The 10,006-nt window shown below is 40.6% G+C and overlaps 2 protein-coding genes across 2 annotated transcripts in view; one reads left to right on the forward strand and one right to left on the reverse strand.

The window, feature by feature from the left end:
• Nucleotides 1-838: 838 nt before the first annotated feature.
• LOC103368559 (peptidyl-prolyl cis-trans isomerase FKBP8-like) lies at nucleotides 839-5,511 on the forward strand (the record flags this gene model as incomplete). The annotated part of the gene is made up of 4 exons (XM_008296966.1): nucleotides 839-1,036; nucleotides 1,266-1,343; nucleotides 4,626-4,763; nucleotides 4,863-5,511. Coding segments are annotated over 4 exons (501 nt in total), but the record flags the coding sequence as incomplete, so codon positions are not given.
• rasef2 (RAS and EF-hand domain containing 2) overlaps nucleotides 5,223-10,006 on the reverse strand; it is a 16,304-nt gene continuing 11,520 nt past the window's right edge. Inside the window, exons 8-17 of the mRNA XM_008296967.1 lie at nucleotides 9,596-9,677; nucleotides 9,384-9,454; nucleotides 9,091-9,280; nucleotides 8,890-8,991; nucleotides 6,966-7,110; nucleotides 6,795-6,876; nucleotides 6,514-6,628; nucleotides 6,300-6,413; nucleotides 6,114-6,190; nucleotides 5,223-6,013 (exon numbers count right to left, since the gene is read on the reverse strand). Of these exons, the coding sequence (XP_008295189.1) occupies nucleotides 5,911-6,013; nucleotides 6,114-6,190; nucleotides 6,300-6,413; nucleotides 6,514-6,628; nucleotides 6,795-6,876; nucleotides 6,966-7,110; nucleotides 8,890-8,991; nucleotides 9,091-9,280; nucleotides 9,384-9,454; nucleotides 9,596-9,677 (1,081 nt within the window). The 3' untranslated portion in view covers nucleotides 5,223-5,910. The remainder of the gene's footprint in view (nucleotides 6,014-6,113; nucleotides 6,191-6,299; nucleotides 6,414-6,513; nucleotides 6,629-6,794; nucleotides 6,877-6,965; nucleotides 7,111-8,889; nucleotides 8,992-9,090; nucleotides 9,281-9,383; nucleotides 9,455-9,595; nucleotides 9,678-10,006) is intronic.

A 10,006-nucleotide genomic window follows, 5' to 3' on the forward strand; every position in this document is an offset into this window, starting at 1 on the left:
ACCCCCTAGGAGGAGTTCGATTTAGAAAATGGCCAAAAATTCGGCTGAACTATAATAATAATAAGAAGAATCACAAGGGTTTCAATAGGGTCCTTGCACCGGAGTGCTCGGACCCTAATTACATAAAACACTACTCTCCTAACCATCATTCATATCAAAGGAGCAGATCTAATGACCTTCTATAGTATAAAAAGTAGTAGCGATGAGCCCAGAGAGAATGGTTCTGCGTTTTCCTTCAGTTCTCTGCAGCCTTTTAGCTCATTTTTTCAGTTTTATGTTGCTCCACTCTACTTTTTTTTGCCCCCAAGTACCCAAATGTCTGCGTAAAGAGTCCAACTTGGAGCTGCATCCTAACGAACACTGCCTACATTTAACCAGTTTAGTACATTTATGTGGCACATCTTCATAGAGGTGGTCCCTAAGCTGCTAACATTTATTACCCATCATGCTCAGGGCCAAGAGTAAAATTCCTCTGTGCTAACAAGTGCTCATTACTTCAGCCGCTACTTAATTCAGCCGGACATGTTTGGGTCAACCGTGCAGTTGTTACAGCAGGGATGGTGATAAAATATCCAGCTGAATAAAACAACAGAACACCAACTAGCCTTATAATGACACCCAATGGGAGTTTCTCCTTGAAAGTCCAACTTTTTTTTTTTTTCTCCTGTTTTCCAAGAACATAAAACAAATCCCCAAGATGAGTAAAGCAGTCTCTGTCAAACCTGTCCTTATTAGCATCTCTGTATCCACAGCGTTTGTGCCACCAATGAGAAAAAAAAAAAAGAGAGAAACCTGGTTACAATGAAAGCGTGCACAGCAGCAGGGCGCATGTGATAAGCCATGTGTCTGTGCAGATGGCAGCGATGGGAAGGCGAAGGCAGAGGAGGAAGAGGTGCAGGACTACAGAGTCAAGTGTTTGAACAACCTGGCCACCACTCAGCTCAAACTGGAGCAGTTTGACGAAGCGCTGCACACCAGCCGGGACGTTCTGACCCTCGAGCCAAACAACGTCAAGGCCCTTTTCAGGACGGGAAAGGTGAGCGGCCGAGAGACAGCGTGTAGCATCTCATTTGATCCTTATCAAACCCATAAAACCTATAAAATGCAGGGAGAGTGTCCCGGAAGGAAGAGGACTTTGTTTAATATGGGATTAGATTTAATTATTTTTGAGGAATAAATAGCCATATTGCTATCTCTTCTCTGTCTGTTTTGATTTATGGGTCCTCCAGCACTGCTCACACTGCGGCTTTTCTAATCTCTCCCAGCTCCTGTCTGACAAGGGTGAATACAAAGAGGCGATGGAGGTGCTAAAAAAGGCCTTGAAACTGGAGCCAGCCACCAAGGTGAGATTATGTGGGCGAGCAGGTCCGTCTCCTCACCGGGCTTCTTCCAAACCTGCCTGTGAATCAAACACACACACACATGAAAAGGTCAAAATTATAGTCGTCCTCAGATGTATTCATAACCTTCCATTAAAGAAAAGGCAAAATTCACAATAGTCACTCGAATAACTAGAAACTGAAAAAAGTAATAATAAATAAAAATTTGTTAAATTACAATTTAGTGAAATAAGGCATTGTTTTTGAATTGTGGTTGAAAAGAATGATTTAAAAAAAATATATTAGAGCACTTTGCTGATGAGCAGTGGACCAAAATCAAAATACCTGTCAACAGGTGTCTGATTGAGAGTTACAGAAAACACTTGATTGCAGTGATTGGCCCAAAGGGTTGTTCAACAAAATATTAGTTTATGGGTCCCATCATGCTTGTTTTTTTTATATTTCTGTTGAACCACAATTCAAAAGCAATGTCATGATTTTTATACATTTTTTATTTATTATTACTTTTGTCAGTTTCAACTTATTTCTGCTGGTTTTTTCCTTCTTTAATGGGAGGGTATGAATACATTAGAGGACGACTGCATCTGTAAATACTATTAAAGCTCCCGGAATTCCCCAATCAATAGAAATGGCTCCATAAATGTGTGTTTTTATTCACAAATGCCTCATAAATGTGCCGTTATATAGGGATAAAAGCAAACTCTAACTTTCAATTTTGGGGATACAGAAACTGTCAAAACTTTACAGTGAATGAATGATGTTAGTCCATCATACAGTTCTTCAGAATCATTCACCACGAAACGTTTGGCTGAATGTATAATCTGCATTTTTACTGCATTTCAGCGACTGTACAACATGTAGTTAGGAGATACTTCATAGCTAACTATAGTAATTTATTGGCTATAAAATAATAGCTACATGTACCTTCAACATCCAAACAAGACTTAGAGTCTCCAGTGGTAATAGCAGCTCTGAGGCTGTACTTAAGAACAGAAAAGCTTCGAGCCAAACGCTAGCATCAGCACGCTAACTGTGCTCACAATCAGTGTGATGTTTACCATCTTAGTTTAGCATATTGGCACGCTGACGTTTGCTAATTAGCAGCAAATAAAATGCAGGAGAAGCTGATGGGAGTATCATCAGTTCGCCAAGTTTTTGGAGAGTTAGTTTTGAGGTAAATGTAAGGTACCGCCAAAGTTATTACAGTTCATGTGGAAGGATGATGTAAATGTCTGCACCAGCGCAGCATAAGCAGCTGGAGGGATCCTCAGCTTCAATTCCATCCATCCATCCATCATCTATACACCGCTTAATCCTCACTAGGGTCGTGGGGGGCTGGAGTCTATCCCAGCCGACTCAGGGTGAAGGCAGGGGACACCCTGGACAGGTCACCAGTCTATCACAGGGCCACACTTAGAGACAGACAACCAAGCACAGTCACATTCACACCTACGGGCAATTTAGAATCACCAATTAACCTCAACATGTTTTTGGACTGTGTGGGAGGAAGCTGGAGAACCCGGAGAGAACCCACGCTGTACGGGGAAAACATACAAACTCTACACAGAAAGATCCTGGGTGTCCTCACCGGGATGCAAACCGGCGACCTTCTTGCTGCGAGGCAACGGTGCTAACCACCGCTCACGTTGCAGCCCCAGTTTCAATTCATGAAATGATCTTTCAGTTTAGAACAAAGCGGCAGACTGACTTCCCAACACTGCAATGATAGTCCGCTGAAAAAGATACACAACTGACATAAGCCAAGCTAAACAAAATATGCATTTTTACACATTTGTGTCCACTAAGATGAAATATAACTTTTATCTGTCACATGTTATTTCTCTCACCTTCTTCCAAGCTTCAGAAACACATTCAGAAAACACAAAAACACCCTCAGACAGATATTCAATTAAAGCTTCAGCCTCAGTTCTCGAGAATTTGAATTTGGAACCTGACAAAGAATAAAATGTTGTTTTCTCCTTAATCAGGGCACCCACAGATACCCCTTGCTATTCAAAACATTTAAATATATATCCTATAACTTCACAAAAGAGAACATTTTGGTTTTGATTTCCAAACAAATGAGCATTTCCTCTCTTTCACAAAAACAGGCACAGCCCCCGTAATACTGAATATGAAAGAAAGTTGTTTTCACATGAGCCTGAAAAGATCCTCGTGAGCTGCTTGTGTTGAAGGCCTGTTCTGTCTTGTTTGTGTGGTTTGTCTAATCTGCTAAATCCTCCACAGAGGCTCGAGCGAACTGCACATCTGGCAGTCTACAGATGTGACCACACTCAGAGAGCTTTCTGGCCAACTTGGTTAAAAATAAGAGGAAAAAAAAAAGTTAAATATTGTTAGCCTGTTCCAAATGTTGTAAAGTGAAGGTAAGAAAAAGCCTGAGTCATCCTTTCCAGCTACAATATGACTCCACGCTATGTAATTAAGATAACTGGTTTTGGTGAGCTGTTCATATCGCAACAAAAAAAAACATATATTCTCAGTTTATGGCCATTATTTTATTTTGGATGTGATTTAGAAAGTGTGAGGAGAACATTTCCATCAGCTGTTTACGGCACACCGCTGCCAGCATTACAGTGACCTGACCTATAGGGCACACTGCCACCATCCCAAATATGTCTGGTCTTGTCTAGACGAAAACAAAAATATCTGCTGCTTTGGTAATTACACCCCTTGTCTCAATGGTGGATAAAATGCTTTAGAGAAACCTGATTTAAGCTGCTTTGTGAGAAGGTTGTTGTTTGTAGAAGATCAGGAAAAAAGGATTGAAAAAAAAAAATAGATGGCTCTTAATGTTTTAGCATTCTGTATTTATTTTAATGTTGATTTTATAAGACGTTATCCTGTTTTGCCTCATTAGTAATTTATGTTTTCAAATGTTATCCCGTCTTGCTTGTTACACTTTTATTTTTTTACTGTTTTATAATCTGTGCAGCACTTTGGCCTCCTCATTGTTTTAAAACATGCCGTATAAATTATGTAATTTGCTTTAATTTTCTATGACCAGCTACAGTGTCCAATGAGGAATCAGAGGATTTAATTTGCAATATGTTATGTAAAGTTGTTTGCATAGATATCTGGGATAAGGTTTAGATTTAAATACAGGATTTGTTTGCTTTGTCATTAATGTCTACTTTATGTTCCAAACCTCTGCTCTCACCTGCTGGACATTTTTAAAACTACAGCTTCACACTTCCTGTCTCGATAAACCGTTTTAGCCACTTTCTACAGGATGTACAACAAGTTTTTCTCCCTCGTTTTCTTCAGGCGATCCACGTCGAGTTATCTAAACTCGTCAAAAGGCAAACGGGAGACAAAGACACCAAAGAATGGAAAGCCAAACCAGCAGAGATGCTTGGAGATGACATCGCACCTTTCCTGATTCCACCTAAGAAAAAGCCATCTGTAAGCTGCAGCATGTAAACGTCTCCAATTTGTTCTTTTGTGGTGACACACACATTGGATTTTTATTGGACCTTCTGTGCTCTTGTTGTGGTGTTTTAGGGAATTTCCTGGAAGTTCATACTCGGAGCGCTGGTGGTGGCCTTGGGCAGTTTAGTGACGTCAGTGATTCTGACTGCAAGAAACTGAAATCCTCTGCAGGAAGCACTTTGGAAACCATCACCATGTGCAGGAGCAGAGTTTGGTCTCCGGTCCTCTCCAATCAGCTCGTTTAAAAAGAGTTTTCTACTGTGAGTGCAAAGCGGCAGCACTGGAGCCTGAACTTGCATTTGTGCGACTATCATGCAGTATAAAAAAAAAAAAAAAAGCTTTCACTGAAAGGTGAATAGTTGAATGGAGTGAATTCTTACTACCAACAGAGATTTCCACTGATCGATAACACAGAAGCGTCTAACAGCCATCTTTCCAGTTCAATCTGTTTTATTTGGAAAAGGGATTACATTTCTTTTTGTCATAAAAAATGGGCCCTGGAATATGTCACAGATAGTCAAAAAAAAAAAAAACTACATTCAGTGGACGTGGAACTTTTGTAAAGACTAATCAAATCATTTATTTAAAAAGTACCTTTAGTAAATGAATAACACTGTAAACATCACAAATGTGTGAACTATTTGATCAGTGCTCCCTTTAGAGGTTTAAACTGCAATGCAATATTGCTTCCACTGATGCTTATAATAAAAAATAAAACATGTGCCGTCCTTTGTCTTTGTTTTTATTTTTTAAAGACAGCACTGCTTTAAAAGAAATTTGGCCTCAAAGGAAATGAAAGTGCATTAACCTGTTAAAATACTTCTCAATTTATGCATCAATGTTCCTTATTTATTTAGTTTATAAAATGACTACCAAATAAATACAAAAACTTAGAAAAATATAAGCGCGATTATATTACGTACATGTGTATATTTGTACATGTGCAGCTTTCCAATAACAGTAACCTTCATGTTGATCAGTTAACATTTAAACTTCACAGGTGAAATACATCCAAGTTAAAATATGCCACAAAGTGTTCTTGCAGGAAAAATTGGGTTCTTCATCACAAAATAAAAACAGCAAGGTGTCCTTCATTGCTCCGTCTACATGTACCAGTTGTCTACAGTCCACAGCAGCTGTTCAGAGTCTTCTTTGGGTTGTTTTGACTCAGTCTGACCTGAGAATCTGATTGCCGCCTCAGTTTGACATTTTTCTTTACTTCTCTGAGGAAAAGTTAAAAAAAAAAAAGATAAACGATGGGTGTTACAGTTTGCGAAGGAATAAAACATTTAAACTCAAAGCCTCGTCTTCTGGGCCTCCTACCTTGCTAGATGAAGCACGGCCTCCACGACGTTGGTTCCCTCTTTGGCACTGGTTTCGCAGAACAAGGCGCCGTACGCCTGCAAGCAAAGCAACAGCATCGTTGACTGCACTCAGTTTACGCAGACACCTCGGAGGCCTGGCATCTGTATAAACATTTTTCCACCAGGTGGAATGAAGCTTACACACCTTGGCCAACTTTTCCCCGTGCAAACTGCTCACACAGCTTCCCTCTGGAAGCTGCTCTCGGAGGTCCACCTTGTTTCCAATAACACACATGGGGATTTTTTCGTCTGTTGAATCCTTCATGAAAACAAAGGGCACCGTAAAATATTTTCCTACTTTTTTGTGGGGGTGATTCTTTGTCATTCGTGCAACATTTGATCAGCATCACTGCAGTTACCTGAATCTGATCGACCCACGCTCTGACGTTAAGGAAGCTGCTTTCTGAAGAAACATCATAGAGCAGCAGGATTCCGTGAGCTTTCCGGAAATAGGACCTGGCAATGCTACGGAATCTAAAGTCACAAGAAATACAACTTGAGTTTTATTCCAGTGGATTTTTCACTGTGCCAAGCTGTAAAGAACAAGATTACACACTTAAAAACAGAAATAACATCCCGTTTTTTCCCGTTGCTGCTCCTTGATAAACACCATAAAACGGCCCTTGAAGTTGTGCCGTACCTCTCTTGCCCAGCTGTGTCCCATATCTGCAGACTCGTCTTCTCTCCATCCACCAGCATCCTCTTTATTTGGAAATCGACGCCTGGGAACAAAAGAAAGCAGCTTTACATGTCTGAGATCAAGAATGCGTCAGCGTTAGATTGAAAGTGATTTGTTTGTTGTGGCACCCACCCAGCGTTGTCTGAATATCTCCTCTGAACTCGTTGAGCGTCAGCCTCAGCAGGAAGCTCGACTTTCCAGCTCCGGCGTCCCCGGCTAAAACCAGACGGTACATCGGGGCAGGTTCCTCCGTTTCTTCTATGTCTGCTTCTAAAGGCTGCGTAAATGGAATGAAGAAATACAAACAACAAGCTCACCTACTTTTGACCTTGAGATGGAGTTTAAAGCTACAAGAAAGTAAAGATGTGGTTCTATGCAAACATTGTCTTTGCAGCATTTTAATTCAACGATATGTTTTATGTAATTAGTCGCTACTTTGCCCTAAAATAGTCATTTAGTTATAAACAGACATTGATCTTTAAAACAACAATCATACATACTTTTGACACCTTGAGACCACACCATCAGCTCTGCAGTGATTCGACAACATATTCCCAATGATCAACGCTAGCAAGCTCATGTTGAGCAGATGACTGAGTTTTAGGTAAAAGTCAATGAATCACCAAAGTTATCAGAATTCATCCTGAAGGAAACATGAATGTGTACTCCAAACAACGGTTTATCAATGATTTGAGACATTTCTCTCACAACCACAGATGTCGGCCTCATGGTGCCACTGGAGTTAGAAGTCAGTAATAAGTAAATTAACCGAACTTGTACAGCGCATTTTCCCTCTCGTTTACCAAAACACTCGCAGCAATGGGGAAACAGGTGCCATCAGAATCAGAATCAGCTTTAATGGCCAAGTACGTACACAACATACAAGGAATTTGGTTTTGGCTGTTGGTGTCGCCCTAGGAATTTGCAGGAATAATAGAAATAGGAAAATGTAAAAAATAAAATAAAATAAAGCAAAATAACTACAGAAAGAAAAGAATAAAATAAAATACAATAAATATTATACATATATATATATATACCCAGATTTTACACATCTGAGCAGATTGCAAGAGGTTTGCCTGCAATCAGGAGTGTCCTGCCCTGGACATTTCAGCACATGGATGTGTGGAGGAGCCATGGACTGAACTGCCAACTTTGTCATTTTTATAGAACCCACTTGCCCATCTGAGCTACAGCAAAATCACCAAAGTGATCAGGATACATCATCTGACAATGATCAAAGTTTGTAGAAAATGCTGTGCAAATCCCTCCTGTGAATGTTGTGATATTTAAGAGGTGAAGCAAAGACAGACCGACTTCATCAAGCCTAGAGTGGTGCTGCTAAAGTGGCTCAAAGTTTAAATATCTAACTAATATAGCTGCTGGGTAGAGAATTGTCCCAGGGATGAAAAACACTTGCATAAGTACTTACAAGTCTCTACATAATAGCAGAACGACTTGTTCTTTTGTCAGTGAACACTCATAAGTAGACCTGACCAACCAGTCAAGCTGCAGTTTACATCCCTGTGTCTGGGCATTGTCCACTAAATCCACTAAAGCCTGCTGCACGCCGTCAAACCCAAGTGATGATGAGTCAACGTATGATAAATGGTTGATTCATACTAAATACAAAAGAAATTTAAAACCGATGTCATTACTTGATCATTTTATCTTCACTGACATTAGGGTGAAATTTTGTCATAGTCCACACAAGAACTGAGTTGTGGCCTAAAACCTGTTCTGTGAGGTCACACTGAGCTTCACCTAAACCGCTGTTTGTGACTCTGGTGAAGAAAACATGAATAGAAGAAGAATGTTGGATGTGTCCATGTTTATATTGGTGCAACATTTATCCAGATCTCCTAAATAAACAGTCTGACTTTCAATTCTGCTCTCCTGCCTCTGATTCCTTCATGCTGCAGAAGAATAAACCCGAAAATTCTGTTTTTATTTATTAGTTCTTTAGTTTTAAGTTAGCAGTCTAAACATATTATGATCTGCAAATCACCGAGTAAGTCCTTAAGGTGATATGCACTGAAGTACCAAACCAGTGTACCTTTGTGGAGAAGGCTGACAAACGTCTCCGTAGGGATGAAGCAATGGAGCTCGTCCTACTAGGAGTCATTGACACTGCAGCTTCAGATTTCACCTCTGATATCTGCAATAGATAACAAAAATGCAAATGTTAAGTGAAAGAGAGCGCAGCAGCCAATTGGCAGTGTGTGACCCGCTCTCCGACCCCTGTGTGCTCTCTGACCTCCACATCAGACGGGACATACGAGTAGCTGTGGTGCACAGTTTCCGCCGAGCTCCTGCTGTCATCGCTGTCATAATCGCTGCCTGAGATCTCGGCCGTGTCCATCGGCAGGGAGACTCCGCTGTCCAGGTACTTATCAGCCCAGGTGGCCACGTGAGAGTAGCTGGTTTTGCTGGGATCCCGCTCCAAGCTGCACCCGAGCATCGACATGTGCACTTCAGGCTTTAGCGGTGACAATTTAATTCGCAGAGATCAATCTGCAGAGTCGCAGGTGTGTGAAAAACTTTCTGTACCTGCCATGGTTGAGTGTGCTCTCTCGGAGGGGTTTCATCCTTCGCGCTGGGATTTCATTTTGGGGAGACAGCTGTTGAACAGATTAGAAATGCCAAGGAGGAAACTTTATTTCTTGACTCCTAAACTAGTGAAAGCAGTTGACTGTCACCTTTTATCTGATGTGGAGTCAGATGGTATGAGGAAATACAAAATTAGCAAACAAGGAACTTACCCTCCTTTTACCTGCAACCACTTCACTGGCAAGAGCTGAGCGCAGACCGTCATTACTGTCGTACAGCTTCTGATTCATTTCCCTAAACATGCAACACACGTTGAAACAAGTGTAAGGGCTGATTTTTACATGGTTCCATATAACTTGGATGGCATTTTACAGTTTGCACAATACAGAGTAAAGAAAGAAATTTCACAAACAGGATTGACAAGTGTCGAGAAACTTACTGTAAGTCAACATTTGTCTTAAATTAGTTATAATCAAATCCCAAATTAATTTGTTCTGTCATGTTAAACTATATAGTTCACATTTTCACTATTCTATCACCTCATGTATGCCATCATACAGACAGACTTTAATCAATTAGAGTTGGAGCAGGTTTGCAAACCTCCAAACTGCAACAGTTTGCTT

Source organism: Stegastes partitus, unplaced genomic scaffold, assembly GCF_000690725.1.
Source record: "Stegastes partitus isolate 25-593 unplaced genomic scaffold, Stegastes_partitus-1.0.2 Scaffold1172, whole genome shotgun sequence".
NCBI lineage: Eukaryota > Metazoa > Chordata > Actinopteri > Pomacentridae > Stegastes > Stegastes partitus.